The following is a 22,763-nucleotide window of genomic DNA, read 5'->3' on the forward strand; positions in this document are numbered from 1 at the left end:
CATATTTTTCTTTAAAATACGTGGAAATGCATTTTTCTTTTGGAACCTACTTCAGAAACAGCTGTGTCCAATTAATTCCTTTAATCATTTTGTTTTCTCTTCTCCAGATTTTATTTATAGTCAGTGATGCTGTTCTTTTTTTTTTTAATTTGACAGGTAGAGTTATAACAGTGAGAGAGAGAGACAGAAAGGTCTTCCTTCCATTGGTTCACTCCCCAAATGGCCGCTAAGGCCAGCGCTGTGCCGATCCGAAGCCAGGAACCAGGTGCTTCCTCCTGGTCTCCCATGCGGTTGCAGGGACCCAAGCACTTGGGCCATCCTCCCACTGCCCTCCCAGGCCACAGCAGAGAGCTGGACTCGAAGAGGAGCAACCAGGACTAGAACCCGGCACCCATATAGGATGCTGGTGCCGCAAGGTGGAGGATTAACAAAGTGAGCCAGGGCTCCAGCCCCGTGATGCTGTTCTTAATCAGTATTGATGATATATTACCTCAATAATTTTATATAAACTAGTTTGGTATATTGCTGTCACTTTTTTACAACTCCAATCATTCATACATTTCATTCATTCTAATTATTTCAATCAGAGTTGCCAAGAACCTAAAATGAGCTTTTCATTATGCTAATTTCTATGAAATAAATATCATGGTAATATTAGTATGAACTGCAATATCTGTTTGTTATATAAACTGTATTTTACCTTTAATATGATGATTTTCATTAGAAATTATAAATAAATTTAGGATTTATTTTTTACTCTATGCTGACCAACCACACTCCTATTAGCATTTGCTTTGTGGAGTATCTCAGAAACTCAGAGGCAAACCTGAATTATACTTTGCATATTCATAGATACGAATGCTTTTGGAAAACATAATTTGGCACAATATGAGGATTAGTTAAGTCATGGGACAATAAGAACCATTAACTTTCTACTATTTTTATATGTCTCAAGCATCGGCTCTAATATTTGCTCAGATTGCTAGTTACAATGGCCGTTTCCTTTTTAGATTATGAGTATCTTTCTGCTAAGTTCTGCTTGTTTCTCTAAACTTCACAGCTTTGCTTGGAAGATAGGTATGTATTTAAAAAAGTAGATTTTTGTTTTTTTATTATAGTGGTAGAATTATAGGGGATTTTACATAAATATTTTCTAAGTTGTCTGATTAAAGGCAAGTTTAGATAGATTACAATACAATGTCTGCCCCTGTTGCTCTATTTTTAAGACAACAAGGAGCTTGAAATCTTTTACTTATAGGAGCTGAAAGGTTATAGCATTTATCAGGTCTGAAAATAATTTGGCTCCTCACAAAAAAATGATGTTTTTATATTTGGTGCTAAGTATTTTGCTAGCACATTTTGGCCCCTGACTTATTTATTTTATTTGAAAGGTGGAGAAAGAGAGAGAGAGATAATGAAAACTAGAGAGAAAGAGCTGGTTCACTCCTCAAATGGCCACAGAGGCCAGAGCTGGGCCAATTTGAAGCCAGGATCTTCTTCTGGGTCTCACGTGGGTGCAAGGGCCCCAAAACTTGGGCCTTGTTCTGCTGCTTTCCCTGGCACATTAGCAGGGACTTGAACTGGAGCCCATATGGGATGTTGACATTGCAGGCAGCAGCTTTACCAGATATGCCGAAGCGCTAGCCCCTGCAAGGATTACTATGTATTGACTTGGTCATTTTTTTATTATTATATAACAAGCATGCAATGGATCCTTTTTTTTTTTTTTCCTAATTTCTCTTTTAGGGATCAGGAATACTCACATACATATGAATTCTTTAGGCCCCCAAGGTTCAGGAAACTGTTTTACCAATTTAGTTAGATTAATTTTTTAGATGTGGCATTGTTTTGCGGCTCCGAGAATCATGTTCGTTCTTTTTTACCCATTCCATGGGTTGGATTTCTGGCTTTCTGCTAACTAAGTAACTGTGTCTTCTTGTTTCTCCATAAACATAATGATAGAGGAAAATAGTCTTATTGCCAAATTGGAGTTGTGATTATTAAAAAGATGAAAAAGGTATTACCACTCAGAGATTTGAAATCTACAGACAGGATCAAGAACAGGGATTAGGTTGTGTTAACTAATAAAGAACAGGAAGTGTGTCTGCCCTCATTAGACAATATACTTTGTCAGATTGGGAATTTACAATAATTTCTCAGTATTTAACCAAAAGTATGCCATATGTGAAGTTTTTATTAATAGAAGTCTGGCCAAAAACTAACAGAAATTATGAAGTATAGGTCAACATATAATTTATGAAATATTATGACAGTTTCTATGTAAGCATTAGGAACACCTTCACTGAACCTAAAAAAGAATATTGAGGTAAAAAGAAATAATTAAAACTATATTTGGATAAGAATTTGAAGGAAAGAAAAGGGAAAAATGTCAAAGCATCCTCAAAAATAATGGGAAGTTAATGACATGCATGTTTTAAGGGGATTATATGGTAGGACATGGCATATGGAGATTAGTCATAGTGATTTTTTTGGGCCAGTAGAATCAGAATGAGCTACGTAATTAGACAACCTGTTTATAATTAGTACTGTGATTGACATTATTTGAAGCATGTTCAACAAGTGTTCTGTAGCATCGAGGCTCATCATAATGAATAAAGCAGTGAATGGCTGATTGATGGTAATTTTTGCTGTATCAATGTTGCACCTTTAGGTTCTTAACTCTTCAGAATGGACAGAATTTGCTTGAATATAATGCAGTGCATTTTGTGCTCCATCCTAACATTTTCCCTTAGCTGCATCACATAGTGAATAATATGTGACATGACACACTGAGCTTGGATTTTAAAAAACAAAACATAAGGCAGCTGAAAGATGTTGTCACCAAAGAGACTCACAATTTAACCCACTTTCTTTGTGTTAGTCGTGTTTGGGAGTGTAGCAGCTCATAAAAACATGTGCAGGGGTTATCTGGGATTATGAGAGGCTTAGGAAATCATCCAAGATATTCTTATGGAAATATAATTGCCTTTTTCATTTATTTATTGATTAAGGCATCTTAAGAGAATTTGTGATTTGGCAGTGGATGAAATGTAGCTGATAGTTGGAAGAAATAAGAACATATGGAACACATTATTTCAGTGGTTTCAGTTGTAAGGCTTATGTGAAACCATGGCATAATGTTATATCAGTGGAGATCTGCCTGAAGTCTTGTTCATTTGCCACTTTCTGTAAAAGGTTATGTAAACAAATACACAAGTAAATCTTTTAGTAGAGTGCTTGTTTCATTTTGTTGATGCTGATTATATTTAAATGATTCTTCAATGTCTGCCTTTTATATAAGTATTTATACAAGGTATCTTTAATATAAATGGACTGCTTTTAACAAGTTACATGTGAAAATGATTAATAACATTATAGATGTTTATTTTTAACCCGCCAGTACCAGGATTTCAATTCTGTGACTATTTCAATTAAATTGACACAGGTATATTAAAATAGACTTGAAAAATAATTGAGAAATTATGTATCCTTTATTATTACTAAGAATGAATTTATAGATTATCTTGTAAATAAAATACTGTGACAGTATAGTGTCTTTTACACACACACAAACACACATATATCCCATCCTGTAAATAAGACACTGGATAAATATTTGTACAAATATGTCCTTTTGTACATTATATAATATACAAATAAGTGACTTTCATGACCTTTCCAACAATTATTTTTGGTGAAAGGAGCAAAAACACTTTAAGCAAAGCATTACATTTTTGACAATGTTGTGGGTTTCACATTAAATGGCTTATTTTGATATTGTTTTTCTTGCCATTTGCAAATAATACATTTTCTCCTGTCAAATCTGTTATCATCTTGGACAGTAGTATGGCTGTGAGTATCATGATTTCTTCCTCCTGATGGTTTATCCTTGCATCATTTTAGGTATGCTAAGCAGATGTCTTTGCTAACATAAAATATATAAAACATGTTATTACTGCCTTCAGTAAATCTGTTCCACAGGCTCATCTGCTCTCAATGAGTGCTTGCATCACAATAGTGAGTATAAGAACTATTTAGGGAAAGTACAAAAACACAGGTCCCAATTTGTCAGCAAATAACCACAAGTAGCAACATGTAGGAGTTTGTCAAGCAGCAGAGTGATAGACAACACAATGCTATGCAGTATACATGGTCCCAGTGTCCCATTTATAAGACAGCTATTCTCAAACATTGATAATTTTAAATACAGTGCATTACTGAAGTGACAACCTAGGTCTAGAAAATACAGTCATGAATGCATTTCTTATGTTACATATCAGTTACATTATGCAATCTTTTCTTCAATTGAACATTTAGTAAAAGAGATTTTTATACTACAGTTTATGCTATATTCACATTGAATTTAAAAAAAAATTCAAGTGCTGTAAACATTCAGCTATTACTATTATCAAAATAATAGAATTCTGGGGCCAGCATTGTGGCATAGTGAGTAAAGCCGCCACCTGTAGTGCCAGCATCCCATATTGGTGCCGGTTCGAGTCCAGGCTGCTCCACTTCTGATCTGGCTCTCTGTTATGGCCTTGGAAAGCAGTCTAAGATGGCCCAAGTCCTTGGGCCTCTGTACCCACCTTGGATACCAGCAGGAAGCTCCTGGCTCCTGGCTCTTGGCTTCAGAACGGCTCAGCTCATGGCCATCTAGGTAGTGGGCCAGGATGAAAGATCTCTTTCTCTTTCTGCCTCTGTCTCTCTGTGGTTCTGCCTTTCAAATAAATAAATAAATAAATAAAATCTTAAAAAAATAGAATGCTAAAACATAGTACTTATTTCAAATTACCATAAGTGGTATATTTATAGCTCAATTTAAGTTTTTACGGGTGTTCTGTATACAGGACACTGGGACGTAGTATGTGAAATCTGAAATTTTGAAATGTTCATTTTCAAGGTGCTTTACTCTATAGAAGTAATATTTAATTTCATTAGCTTTTTACTTTTCATCTATCAGATGATTTAGCTATGTATAAAATACTTACCAGTCAAGTAAATGATGACATAATTTTGTTTAAAGGAAAGTTCTTTTTTTTTTAAACATTTTTTATTTATTTATTTGATAAGCAGAGTTTCAGACAGTGAGAGAGAGAGAGACAGAGAGAGACAGAGAAAAAGGTCTTCCTTCCATTGGTTCACTCCCCAAGTGGTTGTAATGGCCGGAGTTGTGCCAATTTGAAGCCAGGAGCCAGGTGCTCCTCCTCCTGGTCTCCCATGTGGGTGCAGGGGCCCAGGCACTTGGGCCATCCTCCACTGCCCTCCAGGGCCACAGTAGAGAGCTGGACTGGAATGGAGCAACTGGGACTAGAACCGGCGTCCATATGGGATGTCGGCGCTGCAGGCGGAGGATTAACCTAATGTACCACGGCGCCGGCCCCAAATAATGCTATAATTTTTCACAAGTAAATTTAGTTAGTTTTCAAGTGGTAAAGCTTAAAAGTTTTTTGGACATTTTAGAACTGCATACAATTCATGGTGACAATATAAAATTTGCAAAGTAAAGTTCTTTTAATAGGAACATTGGAGTCCAAATAATTTCTAAGTTTCACGAGTATGACCTTGTGTTATATGTTTACAAGTGATGCAGATTGCAAATTTACAGTGTTATCATTCATTTCACATACATAAAACCTGATGGATACTTTTCCCTAATGTATTTAGTTTTCTTCCAATCCTGATAACATTCTACTGCTTCAAGTTTTGTCATGATTTGAATAAATCTAACAAAACAAGAGCAAAAAAAAATCCAACCTTGTAATGCTGGGTACACCTGTATTCCTCAAACTAGTTTTATGTAAACAAAATATTTAGTTTTGTAATGATCCATATAGCATGTTTAGCCTAGGGAATCCTCAATGTTTGTATCACATAGCAGTATAAATTTTCAGAGGTAAAATAGAAATGATATATATTATTTCTTCTCTTTTTAACAGATTAATTGAGGTAGAATCAACATATTCAAAGACACTGAAAGTATTTCTTTGTTTTCTACTCCCACAGTACGTTGTGTTCCCAAACCTGTACCCATCACGTGGTGTTGATAGACTGTACACGCATTTGCCTTCCATATCCTGATAGGAATTACTAGGAGGCAGAATTATGCCCCAGTTGTGTTCCCAGCCTCTAACATAGGAGATCAGTCAGTTAAATGTAAGTGGAATTAAGATCGCATTTTTGGCCGGCGCCACGGCTCAATAGGCTAATCCTCCACCTAGTGGCGCCGGCACACCGGGTTCTAGTCCTGGTTGGGGCACTGGATTCTTTCCCGGTTGCCCCTCTTCTAGGCCATGGCCCAAGTGCTTGGGCCCTGCACCCCATGGGAGACCAGGAGATGCACCTGGCTCCTGCCTTCGGATCAGCGCGGTGCGCCGGCCACAGCACACTAGCCGTGGCGGCCATTGGAGGGTGAACAAATGGCAAAAGGAAGACCTTTCTCTCTGTCTCTCTCTCTCTCACTGTCCACTCTGCCTGTCAAAAAAAAAAAAAAATCGCATTGTTGAAATAATTTTATTCAGGCATCCTTATTGATTTGATGCTAAACTCGAAAAAAAATGCCTTTGTATCTAACAGGGTAATATGACCATTAAAAACTGGAATAAGATATTGCTTTACATAAGCAAATGAAAATATTTTAAAGCAAAATACTTATATCAATTTGGGTATCTATGCTTATTTGCATTATGTATCTGTGTCTATATTTCTGTTTGAATCTATATTTTATTCATATATTTTAGAATTCCAAAGTAAATCCTTTATTTGGCCAGTATTGGTCATCACAAAATTGAACATAATTTTGAAGAAACAATTTGTACAATATTTTTGTGATCACAAGTATAAAACTCAAATGCAGTATTGCAATTATTCAGATAACTCTGAATAAATAATGGGAAAGCAAACTGAACATATGAGCAACTGGAAAGAAAAATATTTATTCAGAGTTATCTCCTAAATGTAGGTCTGATGATGTCACTAGCTTCCTGTCTTGGTAGGGAGAGTCTTGGATGGTTTTGTTGTTTTCTGCCTCTCTGAGCTCAAAACTATAATTTACAATATTATATTCCTTGCCTTTTGCCACTCAAGACTCTAATCTTCTAAACAAACCATGTGGTTTCAGGTCTTCATGACTTTTCCACACATTCCTTCTGTCCACAATGTCCTTTTCTGCAGCTTCCTCCTAGGAGACTTAAACTGCCCTTCAAGATTCAATTAATGCTGTCACCACAGAAACATTTCCTGCCCTTGCTTGGGGAACAGCACAGACCTCTGCGTGTGGTTGAACTGCATCCTGAACCTACTTTCATTTTCTCATGTGATAGATTGTGTGTGTGTGTGTGTTTGTGTGTGCTTTAAGGTTTTACTTATTTACTTGAGTGGTAGATTTGCAGGCTGTGAGAGGGAAAGACAGAGAAAAATCATATTTGCTGGTTCACTCACCAAATGGCTGCAATGGCCAGAGCTGAGCCGATCCAAATCCAAGAGCCAGGAGCTTCTTCTGGGTCTCCCACGCAGGTACAGAGGCCCATGAGCTTGGGCAATCTTCTACTGCTTTCCCAGGTCATACATAGTAGAGAGTTGGATCAGAAATGGAGCAGCTGGGACTAGAACTGAATGACAAGTATTTTTATTCCAGTCCACAGCTCTTTCATCAACTTTACAGCAGTGTTCCTGTCTTCTCTCCTAGAGTGCCAGAAGAGCCACTTATGTCCAGACCCATCCTAGATATTATTACTTCTCTGTCTTTTATTATTATTATTATTATTTTTTATTTTTTGACAGGCAGAGTGGACAGTGAGGGAGAGAGAGAGAGAGAAAGGTCTTCCTTTGCCGTTGGTTCACCCCTCAGTGGCAGCTGCGGCTGGCATGCAGCGCTGATCTGAAGCCAGGAGCCAGGTGCTTCTCCTGATCTCCCATGTGGGTGCAGGGCCCAAGGATTTGGGCCATCCTCCACTGCACTCCTGGGCCACAGCAGAGAGCTGGACTGGAAGAGGAGCAACAGGGACAGAATCTGACACCCCGACCGGGAATAGAACCGGGTGTGCCAGCGCTGCAGGCGGAGGATTAGTCTAGTGAGCCGCGGCGCCGGCCTACTGCTCTGTCTTGAAGCTGGTTTCTGCCTGCTCTCTGCCGAGGAACATCTTTTCACTGCTGGGCTGCCTTGGCCACATCTTCCTTATCCTAATGTGATCTATGTGAGTTTCTCTGATCTCAGTTCAGGGCATTCTCTAATTTATTTTTCCTTTCCTAGTTGTAGAAAGTATTTGCTTGTTCTTGCTCTGTCCTGAAATTAGCCTTCCTCTGACAACTTGCTGACATCTTTACCCTCCCTTCCTTTTTTCCCACCCATCACGACTGTGACAAGAGCAGCCATATTGTGTTCTAAGCCCTCAGCCTTTGGCGTGTTCTGATGGCAGAAACCACTTTGAGACATCAAGGAATGTCATTTATTGGACATATTTACTGCTGTAGTAATAATTCTTATCTCCCTTTAAATATGCTATTGAATTCAATATATGAAGTGCTATTGTTAAAAGAAATAATTTTTAATGAGTATATTCTTTTTTAGGCTTCATTCATATTTCTAAACAAATCACATATTGACAAACGATGTGTAACACTTATTCCTTTTCATAGACATAGGTTTTCCTCTCAGTTGCCCATTGCACATCTCTTAAATGTTCACTGTCACTTTTCATGCAGTTTGTCTACAGTTGATCTTTTTAGCCTCTCCTCCAAACCAAACTCTTCTCACCTTCACCATTTCTGTCAGTAGTTTCCTTTCTCCAGCCATTTTTTATATCCCATCAAATCTAAAACTGTGATTATCTCAGAGTATTTCCTCTCCATCATGCCAGGACATCAAGGGACCAACATTGGTTGATTGTTCAAAATATCTTTCATGTCCAGCTATCCTTCGAACCACGCTTCTTAGGATGCATCATCACTTAATCCCTCTTAGTCTAATAGTTACTTCCTGTCTCCTGGCTCTGCAAGCATCAAGCTTCCCCAACATCACCGAGAAGCTGTTTTCCTAAGACCCCAATTTTATTATGTCATTGTACCTACCACTGCCTGTTTATTAAGACCATACTTTTTAACGTGCTGTTGAAGATCTGAGCAGAGCAGCTTTTTTGCATGTCTCCTGTGCCCTGGAATTGCCCTTATTTTAGTGGCATCCTCCATTCATCTGAGTAATCCCTCATCCTTCAGCCACCCACATTAATGCCACCACCTCTGGGAAGACTTTTGTGAACTAATAATCATTTCATCCTCTGTGGTCTATTGCGTACCTCCTATTATGATACTCTTTACTTGATTTTCTCTTAGGCTTTCTCTTCTGCTCTTGAATTCTTTAAGGTAGAAACTAGATTTTATTCATCTATTTGTTCCCAGTTGTAGCACATTATCTGGCATTGAGTAGGAATTTATTATATGTATTTTAAAGGAATGAATGAATAGGTAAAATAATGCAGCTTTCTTTTTCCTCTGTGTTCTTTGTCAACTATATGCACTTACCCATATTTTCTTTACTTTTCTGAAATGCCTTTGCAGTGTTCTCCAAAATTTCAGGTGTAATCTGTTTTGAAATGAAGTGACAATACTGCATCTGTTTAAATGTATGTATGTATGCATCAACTCTCTGTAGTGTCTATGTTAAGGTGGTAGGATTTATGATTACTGTTAACTTTGAGCTTCTTTCAAACAAATGCTAAAGAGACCCTTTTTGCCTCATTGTGCTGCTTTCTGAAAGCGGTAGGTACATAGTAACTGTAAGATATGTAAAATCACATAGAGCTTCTGAATATTCACTGCAAATATATTATTCCCTGCGTGTGTGTGTGTGTGTGTGTATACATGCATGCACGTGACACACAGACACACAAAAAACTACAAAGTTCCTTCAAGGTACAGATCAGGTTATATGTCTTCTGTTAAACTTTCCATAAATAATTCTATTTTACAGTATTGCTTCTCTTAAAATTCCTAATTTAGTACACCTAGTATGTATTCTAATGTGTAAGAAAACATAATTTTTCATTACTATGTTCAAATATTTTATCTCGTTCAATTTAGAGCTAGAATTTCTTTTACTGTATTTTTAAACTTTCACAGTTCCTGGTAAACATGAGACAGTTAATAAATTGTTACTAATTTTTGTTGATCTTGACAATGATGTCCTTACCAGGGACTGATAAGCTAAGATATTTTATTTTAGAATAACATAGATCTTTATGAAAAATTTGTATTTTTTCTCCTGGAAACTCTTTGTAGTTCTGTTAAATTTTCTATTTTGCCCTTCAATTTAAGGTATTTTCACTTCTGGGCTATTTGTGTTGTCTTGCTAGTTCTCTCTCTCTCCTTCCCTCTCTCTCCCTCTCTCCCATTCCCCTCTCCTCCCTCTCTTTTTCCTTCCATCCCTTTCTCTCATTAACCTTATACATATCAGCCTTTTGTCTCATAATTATATACCTTTCTTCTCAGAAAGATGGTAGATGAATCTGTAGCTGTTGAATTTAAACATTAATTATTGAAATTCTGTGGACTAGGCAAAGTTTGTTTATATGTTTTCCCCTAGAAGCATAAGGCAATATGTCATATATAATTTATATTTCCTTTAACAAGAAAGTTTCCTCTTTGAAATTTAGTTTATATTGTATTTTTAAGATTTCATGCCAATTATGTTACAGTATTTTTAAAAAAATCCCATTTCTAGCAAACCAAGATATGTTTAGTAAGTTTTAATATTGGTCTGTGTGTACTTATTTTTGCTAAAAATTGAGATTCAAATAAAACATAATTTTAAGTTCATTTTTATATGTTTTTAAAGATTTTATTTATGTATTTGAAAGTCAGAGTTACAGAGAGAAGCAAAGAGAGAGATCTTCCATCCCCTCGTTCCCTCCCCAAATGGCCACAATGGCTGGAACTGGGCCGATCTGAAGCTAGGAGCCTAGAGCTGCTTCCAGTTCTCCCACGTGGCTGCAGTGGCCCATGTGCTTAGGCCATCTTTCACTGCTTTCTCAGGTCATGGCAGAGAGCTGGATCAGAAGTGGAGCATCTGGGACCCAAACCTGCACCCATATAGGATGCTGGCACTGCAGGTGTTGCCTTTACCCACTACGTCATAGCGCTGGCCCCTACATGTGGTTTTAGATCAGATGTTTGAGTGACTTGTAATGGAGCAGGCATCACTATTTGAAACGCTGAATTATCTTCAGAATGGAATCACATCTTCAATTGGTGCTTTTTATAAATAAGAGTTCATTGATCAAAATAAATATAATTAAGCATTATTTCTTGAATTAATTCTGGTAGCTTTAATATGCATTATAAAATTGAATGAGTACCAGCATTGGATAGCTGCTTAAATTACTTACTAGGGCAGGCGCCATGGCTCACTTGGTTAATCCTCTACCTGTGGCACCGGCATCCCATATGGGCACCAGGTTCTAGTCCCAGTTGCTCCTCTTCCAGTCCAGCTCTCTCCTGTGGCCCGGGAAAGCAGTGGAGGATGGCCCAAATGCTTGGGTCCCTGCACCCGCATGGGAGACCAGGAAGAAGCACCTGGCTCCTGGCTTCAGATGAGCGCAGCACTGGCCATGGCGGCTATTTGGGGAGTGAACCAACGGAAGGAAGACCTCTCTCTCTGTCTCTCTTTCTCACTGTCTGTAACTCTACCTATCAAATAAATAAAAATAAAAATAAATTAAAAATTACTTACTAATATTTTTATTTTCAAATATTCTGGTTTTTCTTCTCCTCTAAGTCTTGGCCATTTGTTGAGATCTTAATTTTGCTTTTCAGTGGACTTTAAATGAAGAATGTAAATATGAATATCTTTTCACTTTTAAATCCTAAGATTCAATTCCTCTTTCCCTAATTCATTGTGAATAAAGAAATTCATTTGCAAATACAATATATGTCATATTTTTTGCTTAATTAAATCTAACTTTGAACTACTCATCTGTGACCATTTAGGGTCTGGAACTGCACTCTAGCACTGAGTGTGGTGTTCCTCTTTGTTACAGCATTGACTACTGCTGTGAAATTCTTAGAATAAAAGAGGACTATAAAACAATAAGCTATTAGAAAATAAGCCTTGGGGCTGGCATTGTGACATAGTAGGTAAAGTCACCGCTGTGGTGCTGGAGTCCCATATGGGTGCCTTTTTGTGTCTCAGCTGCTCCACTTCTGATCCAGCTCCCTGCTAATGGCCTGAGAAAAGCAGTGGAAAATGGCCCAAGTGTTTGGGCCCCTGCACCCACATGTGTCATGGATGAAGCTCCTTGCTCCTGCCTTTCCCCTCGCCCAATCCGGGGAGCGAACCAGCAGATGGAAGGTTTCCCTAACTCACTCTCTCTCTCTCTTTCAAGTAAATAAATAAATCTTAAAAATAAGTAAAATAAGCCTTACAGTATGTAGATGGTTAATTAAATTATTAATTAAGCATACTAAATTATTGAGCAAATGAGGATGAACAGATAAGTTTCTTTAAAATTGCACACACACACACGCACACACATGCCAGTTAACTATTCTTTTCTAAATATATGTCTTCTCCATTTCCGTTTCCTTAAATCTAGGATTGGTGTACTCTCAGCTTGAAATTACAACTCACTCAGAAATAGCATGCTGTTTATCTGCTGTCTAAAAACTAGGAGGCTGCAGGAGTGAGTTCAGAATTAGGTAGAGCCATTTAAGCATTGCAGTCTTTAATCTCTATAATGATACTCCTCAGGTCCCAACTATCCAGGGGCTATTTAGTCCTTGTTATCTCTGGCAACTACTTTTTCATTTCCCTCTTCTTTCATTGAAGGCAGGAGGCAGGAGGACTAATATCTGCCAGCATTTTTGTTAACAAAACCCAGGCTGTTAGTGTTTTTTGTTTTTTTTTTTAAGCAACCTTTCTTAAAACAAAAACAACAAAGTACTTTTTCTTTACAGTTTACTTCCCATGTAACCAGTCAGCTTTTCTAAGAGCAAATACTAATGTGTCCTCATGCAGAAATTAGAATTTTTTTATTTTATTTGTTTTGGCTACTTCATAGTAATATATTATTAATACTGATTAATCTCAATATTTGTCCATAACTGAATGTAGATGTATATCACATCCATTTGATGTCTAGTGTTTTCTGCTATGCATTGTGGGCTCATAAAATCATTTCAGAAAATTATCTGAATGTGGTAGGACAGAAAGACAAGAAAGAATGAGCTATTGAAACGGTACTAGATACCAGTGATATAAATAGCAAAACAGTGTTCTTGAACTGATCTAAAATGGTTATTTGGGATCACTGTCATAGTCTTGATCCTATAGAAGGCACAAAACTAAGCCATCATCCTCTTTGTTATGTCTACTGTCCAGTGTTTCTTTGACCACTGTTAGAGTACAGGCTCCCCTGTTTTATCCTTTTAGATTCTATTGTATTACATTGTTTTTCATTTCAAGTAATGGCCAAATGCTTTCCTTTTAGAGTAACTTAGGGCGTTTTATTTCCTGGGTTCTCTTGAGAGTCGGGTCTGTGTGTGTAAGATGATGAGAATACCAGTAAGCAGCACACATTCTGCTCATGTTGTTGCACGCACTCTGCCAGAACCATGAGTCACCTGTGGTGTTATCCCATCTACTGTGTTGCAGGAAAAGCAAAGGTTTCTGACGGACGTTCTGCACGAAGTGATGCTCCTGGATGGTTTGGCCAGTTCTCATCCAGTATCCCAAGAAGTACTACGGGCTACAGATATTGACAGGGTGTTTGACTGGATCGCATATAAAAAGGTGGGAATAGATAAAACCCAAGTGCCAAGTGGGTATTTCATTATCAGGGTAGCCAAAATATTTTATGCTAGATATTATATTCTTCTCTTATTTTTAGAAAATAGAAATGGACTGTGAGTTGGAAAATATAGAGTCATAGACTCATGTCATTTTCTGAATTAATGCTTTGTCTACCTATATTGTCAGTATAATGGAGATGGATATTTGCCAAATACTGTCTAGGAGTATTGGAATAATTAATGAATAAATGTTTGAAGTCTTGATATGAAATTTCTGTACAAATGGTCTTACGTAAACATTAGTTAATTATTATTATTAAAAAGAGTGCTGACCTATATAGTGACTTTTTTATTTAACCAATTCCTCTTAAATACTTACTTACTTTGATTGGCTGATTCAATTGTATATATGCAGTAACATGAATGTGCATTTTCTAAATATTAGGGAGGTTGGGGGAATTAAGCATATGTTTTTGATAGAAAATATTAAAAAATGGAGTATTAAGACTAGGCTTTGAATGGCAAGAAGAATTTTGAGCAATGATTAGACATAAAAAGTAGGTACAGTATAAATTTTATCCCATTTTTACATGGATTGTGATTTTTCCTTATACAGCAACCCCTTGGTTCTAATTTTAACATTAGAGTATAAGTCTTCTTGTTTATCACTTTCTAGTCACTTAATAATGGATAAAATATGGTTGAAGTCTACCATGATATTTAATGTATATTGAATTTCACTTACTGGAATTTATATGCACTTTTTATTGACTTAATAATGTTTTAAGTTTTTTAAGAAACATTGCTAACATTTTCTATGTAAAATGTGTTTGTATTTAATAGCTAGAGGTCAGTGATTCATCAGAGGTCCTTGGAATGGTAAATGGATATTTGGATTTGTATTCAGGCAGTGACTACCTCAGCAATTAGTCATTAGTAATGTGTGCTGTAGTTTGTACTCATCATGATACAAATTGTGTTACCAGAAAATGTCTTTTTCAGTCACTATTGCATTGACTCAAAAAAGGCAGTATTTTCATATTTTATTTTAAAAATTGATGTGAACACTGACATTTTTTCATAATTATATATGTAACATTATTTTTATATGTGAGTTTTTTACAGTTTTTTGTAGGATTTACGTTCAGTTCATATAACTGTATTGCATCTTTAAATATAATGCAGAAACTCTTTATTAAGGTAGCATGACATGTGTTGGAGCCATGACTGTGGTTCTTCCTCTCTACCTCCAATTCTAGAAGACTGTAAATATGTTTTAATTTAGCATGAATAAAATAATGTAAATACTATTTTGATTATATTATAAAGTGCTTTTCAAATATAAATAATAACTATTCTAGATTTCGTTTGTTTAGGTAATTTTGAATTTATTCAAGAAGGTGAAAATCAAAACAATAGAAAACGGTGAACATAAAATGACTGTTATTTTACTCTCTACATTTCAGTGTAAAGACTTGGCAGTTTACACGTGTGAAAAGTGATCGAACTGTCAGAATGCTCAGAACCATCATTGTAATGGATTATGACTTACTAATATTTAGAACTACTGGAAATATAGTTGTTTCTTTGTGTTGCTTGTGGTGAGAAGATCCACTCATTTCCATTGAAGTATCTCAAGTAGAAACCTGTTTTCTGTCTTTTTTATTTTTATAACAGTTGTATTGAGGTAAAATTAAACTACAATAAATTGTGTGTGCTAAAGGGTACAATATGATGTGATGTTTATATGCAATGAAAACATCACCACAATCAAGTTAGGAACATTTTCTTCACTGTGAAAAATTTCCTCATTTTTAATCTTTCTTCTGACTCATCTTCCCTCCTCCATTAATGTTTTACAGTATAGATTATTTGCATTTTCCAAAGTTGGATATTAATGGAATCATACAGTATGCACTCCCATTTTGCTTGCTTTCTTTAACTCAACAAAGTTTTTTTGAGATGCATACATATTGTAGGATTTACAAATGTAAAATTTGTTAATTCATTTACCTAGACATTTGAGTTATATCTAGTTGTTGGCTACTGCATATAATGCTGCTATAAATATTCACACACACCTGTTTGTATGTAAATCTGTTTCTATTTCTCGTGGATATATACCTAGGAGTAGAATACCCAAATCATAAGCTAGGTATGTTTAATATTTTAAGACACTGCAAAACTGTTTTCCAACAGTTTTACCACTGTGCCATTGTACATGCCCACCAGCAGTATACTGGGGTTCTAGTTTCTACACATCTTCAATTTAGGTATAATTAAATCTTTCACATCAACTAGGTATAAGTATGTCTTTTACTAGAGATTGTCTAATGATGCTACCTTGTGGTTATCAGTTACATTTCTCTAAGAACTAATATTAGTGACATTTTTTTCAATTGTGTATTTCCCCTCATGTCTTCCTTGGTAAAAGGCCATTTCATTTCCTTTGCCATTTAAAATAAATTAACATTATTTTTTACTGGGTTTTGAAATTTTTTATATACTCTGAATATAGGAACTTTGTCAAATATATGATTTATGAGTAATTTTTCCCAATTTGTAGCCCAAGTATTATTTTCCTAACAACGTCTTTCTAAAAGCAAAAGGCTTTAATTTTGATGAAATCTACTTTCTCATGTCAATTAAATTAAAAGTGCTCTTGGTGTTTTATCTAAGAAATCTTGAAATAGCTGATGATCTTCTTTGAACATTTTTTTTCTTATAGAAATTTTATAATTTTATAATTTCATATTTATATTTAGATCCATAACACATTTTTGAGTTAACCTTTATATTGCCGTGAGGTTTGGATTTTTTTTTTTTTTTGTCCTCAGAGGTATAGATTTTTTTTATCCTGTTTCTCCTTTTAGGTTATTGAAAATGATATTTTATAATTTTCATTTCTTTTTTTTTGCTCTTTATTGAATACAATTCATTTTTGTATATTTATCTAGTACAATGTTAAATAGATGCAGTGAAAGCAGACATCCTTCTCCTGTTTTCTTTTTTTTGATGAGGATTGTAGTATCCATTTTATTGTATTTTAAGAATGTATTTATTTGAGAGGCAGACTTGGAGGAGAGAGAGAGGGAGAGACAGGGGAATTTCTATCTTCTGGTTCACTCCTCAAATTGCTGCAAAGTCCAGGCTAGGCAGGGATAAAGCCAAGAATTCCATCTGGGGCTCCCACATGGGTATAGGACTCAAGGATTTAGGCCATCTTCCACTGCTTTCCGAGGCATGTTAAGAGGAGCTGGATCAGAAGTGGAACTGCTGAGACTTGAACCGCTGCCCATATGGGATGATGACATGGGAGGCTGCAGCTTAACTTGCTGCTCTACAATGCTGGTCCCAGACCTGTTTTTTATTTTAGGGGCAAAATATTCAATCTTTAACCGTTGGGTATGTTGTTTCTATAGCATAAATAGCCTTTATCAGGTTGAAGAGGTTGCATTCCATTCTCACATTGCTCTAGTTAGAACTAGATATTGATTGGATCATATGATTATTCTGCCTCTATCAAATTTTTTTTTATTTGAGAGAGATGGAGAGAGAAAGAGATAGATAGATAGATAGATAGATAGATCCCATTCATTGATTCACTCTCCAAATACTACTTGGGCAGGGGCTAGGCTGTGTTGAAGATGGGTGTCATGAACCCAGTTTTTTGAGCCAACACCTGCAATAGCAGGAATCTGGAATTAGGTGCCAGAGTCAGAAAATGAACCCAGGCATTCTGAAGTGGGAGATGGGCATCTTAACCACAGGATTAAAAGCCTACCTTGAATCATTTTTTAATATTAGACATCTTTACATTAGTGAGACAATGCCATTTGGTCAGAAGCCGTTACCGTTTTTAAAAAAATGATTCAATTTGATAAAATATTTAGAAAATTTTCATTTGTGTTTATTAGAGATATTATAGTTTTCATTCTTGTAATATCTTCTACTTTGTTATCACTATAATGCTAGCACCACATAGTTTAACCTACTATCTCTTTTTCAGTTTTCTGGAAGAATTTGTGCAAGAATTATGTTATTTCTTTCTTAAGTGTTTGGTAGAATTTTCCAAAACAATAGTATAGACCCAGAATTTCCTTCATGGGTAGGTTTTAAACTAATAATTTAATTGCATTCATATAATGGATGGGTTACTCAGGTTATTTCTTTTTTCCTGATTTGACCCATTTCATCTGGGATGTTTAAGTTACTGACTTCAATTAGTCTATGATGTATTCCCTTAATATTCCTTTAATAATGATAGAATCTACTGGTATAACCTCTTTCAGAAATTGCTAGTTTGTGTGTTATCCTCTTTTCCTGATTTGTTAGCTAGAAGTTTATCAATTTTATTCATCTTCTTAAGGGAACATCTTTGTTGTCATTGTTTGTCTATCTTGTTTTCTATTTCATAGGTTACCTTTTTTAATTTTTCAATTTAAATATTCATTCCTTTGAGAGAGAGGGAGAGAGAGAGAGAGAGAGGCCCTCCATCCACTGGTTCACTCCCCAAATGGCTGCTATGGTTGGAGTTGCATCAATTCGAAGATAGCAGCCAGGAGCTTCTTCCAGGTCTCCCAAGTGGGTGCAGGGGCCCAAGCACTTGGGCTATCCTCTACTGCTTTCCACAACAGAGAGCTGGATTGGATGTGGAGCAGGTGGGACTTGAACCAGTGCCTATGTGGGATGCTGACAAGGCAGGCAGTCCCACACATTACACCACAGTGCCGGCCCCTCATAGGCTACTTTTTTTTTTTTTTTTTTTTGACAGGCAGAGTGAACAGTGAGAGAGAGAGAGAGAGAGACAGAAAGAAAGGTCTTTCTTTGCCGTTGGTTCACCCTCCAATGGCTGCCGCGGCCGGCACGCTGAGGCTGGCGCACCGCGCTGATCCGATGGCAGGAGCCAGGTGCTTTTCCTGGTCTCCCATGGGGTGCAGGGCCCAAGCACTTGGGCCATCCTCCACTGCACTCCCTGGCCACAGCAGAGAGCTGGCCTGGAAGAGGGGCAACCGGGACAGAATCCGGCGCCCCGACCGGGACTAGAACCCGGTGTGCCGGCGCCGCAAGGTGGAGGATTAGCCTAGTGAGCCGCGGTGCCGGTCTAGGTTACCTTTCTAATTATGATCATTTCAATTTAAGTTTAAAGGTTATGTTGGTAAGTGTACTGTTTGTTGTTTTTAGATTCTTGAGGTACAAGCTAATGGTTTACTTGAGAACTTTTTTATATTTAAATTCAGTCATTTATGATATAAACTTCCTCCTAAGTTTACTACCTATAGAATCATCAAATCTGTGAATATATTATCTATTCATTTTCATTCATTTTAAGATGCTTTATAATTTCCCATTTGACTAGTAAATTGCCACATGAATTATTCCTAGTTAATTATTTCTAAATATTTTAACATTTTTCAGAAAACCTTGTTATTAATTGCTTATTCAGTTGTACTGTAGTTGGTGAATATGGTCTGGACTAATTGAAACATCTTAGATTTATCAAGGCTTGTTTTATAGCCTAGAAATTTTTATCTGTTGGTAAGTGTACTGTTTGTACTTTAACGGACATATATTCCACTGGTGTGGGCTGGCATATTCTATAAATTCCAATTAGGTCAGTTGGTTGATAGAGTCATTCAAGTCTTTTATATCCATATTGATTTTCTGTCTACTTGTTTGTCATGCTTTCCTGATAAGCATTCGTTATTTAGATTCACCCACATTGTATTTAACCAAACATCTACGAGTGTAGAGAAAAACAGTGGTCCAGTTACCCTCTGGGATATCTGAGAAATTATATTCAAATGTTAATGTGGAAAGTTAGCGCATTTCATCTGAAATCTTAGGGACTTCATTTTGATGAAATCAAGCCTTCCTGCTTATTCAGTGCTTTGTAGTTCTCCAATTTGACTTGCCTCAGACTCCCTGTCAGAAAGCTAAAATGTAAGTAATGTGCAACAACCAATTTAAATTTGTAAGTGGAAGGGGTAAGCTGTGAAATTCTGGAATGGATGACAGGTAATACAGATGAATGTGTAGCCATAAGTAAAAAACTGCTTACATTTATTGAATTCTTACTCTATGCTGGACACTGTGCCAAAATTTTTACGTTTATTGTTATTTAACTATATTCATTTTATAGGGATTTTTATTTTTTATTTCATTATAATGACTCATTTTAAAGATAAGCATATTGGCTCATGGTCTAGCAAAGGATATCTTTACCAGGCAATCAGGCTTCAAAATCACATTCTTAATTACCATGTTTGATCAATCAACTTGGTTCAAGTGTTTATTCTAAAATTATTTTGTAAGTGCCCTTCCTTCTGTTCTAGACCCTGTGTTCTGAGTGTGAGGGATATAACAATCAATGATACCCATAATAGAGGTATCATATAAATAGTGCAATAATATGTGAATATTGCCAGAAATAATTTAAATGTTGACACCTAACTGAAATCATCTTAAGCAACAACAAAAAACCCACAAAAATGGTTGACTAAATAATGCTAAGTCAGAGATGTAGTATTAATTTTAGGAACGAATGAATCAGATGTTATAACAATATCACTAGAAAGCTACTGTTCATTGTTTTGTTGACTCTCCTTGCCTCTAGCTGACCTAATTTCTACTTGATTCTTAGATAGATGCCCCAACAGGTTGCAGCTAATAGGATCTTAAATATTCTGATCCTATTGAGCTCAGAGAAAAAGTAAATTGCCTTCTTCTCAACAGAATCTCTATCTGTTCCCCCAAAATCCATGCTTTGTTCTGAGTAGGTAATAGATACTACTCTTCAATCCTTAATCTGTATGGATTGAATATTCATACAAGCCATGAGATTGACAAGGCACATAATTTGTGGGCATCTGGAGATCACTCAGAATAGGAGAGTAACAATTTTCCAAAAAATATCATCTCTGGAAAAAAATTATAGATGTCAACCTTAGAATCCTAGGAAATATGGTAGACATATTTGCAAGATACAGCCACAGGATGGGGTTGCCATAGAGACAGGAAACCCACAAGGGCAGAAAAACTGTTCTGTAGAGGAGGCTCAAATAAAGAATACTGTAGAGATTAAGTAAAACTTGAAGAATTTCTCTGTGGCCACTGAACAGTAAGAGTCTGGGGTAGTAGACAGGCTGGGAGGCTATGTGGGGGAGAACTTGGAGGATCTTTCCTGACATAGGAAGAAGCTTGTGCTTTATTCAACAAGTCGAGAGGAATGAAGAAAGTGTTTAAAGCAGAAGAGTAACATCACTGAAATTTAGTTCTAGAAAAAATATTCCTGTAAGTGTGGTAGAGACAGACTTAGTAGAATAGATCTGTACAACTCAGAAAAGATTTTAGCGAGTAGAGTTGTAGAATGTAGAACTTGGGTGTTTTTTGTGCCTTGTATGGTACTTAATAAAACTTCTTGCCAGGACCCTTCTCTGCCTGTCTCCCTGAGGATCTCTGTTAAGAGTCAATGTCAACCTCTGACAGCGGCCAACCCCTTATTGCATCAGTACTTTGCTAGCTTATCATCTCTTGTAATTATTGCCTTAATAATCATCCTAATTATTCCCACTGCTGTTTCTGTTTTTCTTCCTCAGTACTTGCATTATACTTTAAATAACTTTTTATAGACAAATATATTACAAGGACACAGAAAATTACATAGAAGTAAATCGTAGGAACTAGTAGACCAGATACTAATTGTTGTTTATTTGAATTTAAGAGCTGATTTGTCTTTGAAGAAATATTAAGTGATAATATAGAAGATGCAAATTTTATGATTTACCTGTTATATTACCATGCTAGTAATAAAAGAAAAATACTTCTAAAATTACATACATTTTTTATAACAGAAAAAGAAAAAACATTAAGTACTACCCTATAAAAATAGAGTTCAGTGAAGTAACAAGTTTTTCATTAATAGATGGAAAATAGAGATGCTCGGACTCTAATAGTGCAATGGAAATGGGAAAATACTGTCCACAGACAGGAAGGACTGGGGAAGATGGATTGAGATAGTCTCTTTGTTCTAAAAGCACACAGGGAATTCAGAATCAATGACCCAGTGACCTGGATGATGAAAGTGAGCAGATGCTCATTAAATTTACATATGATGCTAAAACAGAGAAGATTTCTACAAGTTTGGGAGAGAACATATTTTAAAATGACTTCAGCAATTTTGAAGAGGATCTTGTAAACACAGAAACACTTTTCAGCAGTTGTTATATAACGGTTTCTATGACTTGGAGACCAAACAAAATTACAAGGAGTAAAAGGAAATAATTGGTAAGTAGAGAATAATCTGTAAGTGTTCATTGTGAACACAATATTTTAAGAAGTGGGTGATGGGAGAAGTTCAGTTGCACTCATTTGCCTATATATCCCACACATAAAATTTGAAAACCCTTGTTTGACTATTGGAGGCAAATGTGTACAATTTCTGTCATCCTTAGAAATGAATAAAAATGGTAATGATAGCATTTGCATCTACTGCCCCTTGGGATACCAGGCTACCTATCCACAGAATTACACCAGCTAAACCATGCTTCATACACAGAGAGAGCACATTCTAATTCTTCTTACAGGATGCCTTATTTCTGTAGGAAATAAAAACAAAACAACGTCTTTAGTCAACATTATAACCCAGTAATAAGCATATAACTAATGAAATACAGATAGTAATTATACAAAGGGTAACTATAAAACATACCTGTCATTTACTGAGTGCTTACTATGCCCAAGGCATTTTGTGAAATGCTTTGAATGTATTGCTCACTTCTGTGGTCATAATCCATTTTACTTTAAATGATTGCAAGTCTAGTGATGAGGCAAGCCAGGATTTGACATCAGATCTCTCTAAATCTAGACTCTGGGCTCTTATTTGCAAGACCTTCCACAAATATATTTGAAGGCAAGATATAATACGAAGTATCCAGTTAAGTGAACTGCTTGACTCATTTCCTTTATTTTGATCCACTTAG

The 22,763-nt window shown here is 36.2% G+C and overlaps 1 protein-coding gene across 2 annotated transcripts in view; it reads left to right on the forward strand.

The window, feature by feature from the left end:
- TRHDE (thyrotropin releasing hormone degrading enzyme) overlaps positions 1-22,763 on the forward strand; it is a 425,213-nt gene that overhangs the window by 225,627 nt on the left and 176,823 nt on the right. For both annotated transcript variants that reach the window (XM_070051462.2, XM_051845675.3), the window contains one exon: positions 13,646-13,783. In XM_070051462.2, coding sequence (XP_069907563.2) covers positions 13,646-13,783 — 138 coding nt within the window. The remainder of the gene's footprint in view (positions 1-13,645; positions 13,784-22,763) is intronic.

Source organism: Oryctolagus cuniculus, chromosome 11 (assembly GCF_051225735.1).
Source record: "Oryctolagus cuniculus isolate XC-2025 breed Fujian yellow rabbit chromosome 11, ASM5122573v1, whole genome shotgun sequence".
Lineage (NCBI taxonomy): Eukaryota > Metazoa > Chordata > Mammalia > Lagomorpha > Leporidae > Oryctolagus > Oryctolagus cuniculus.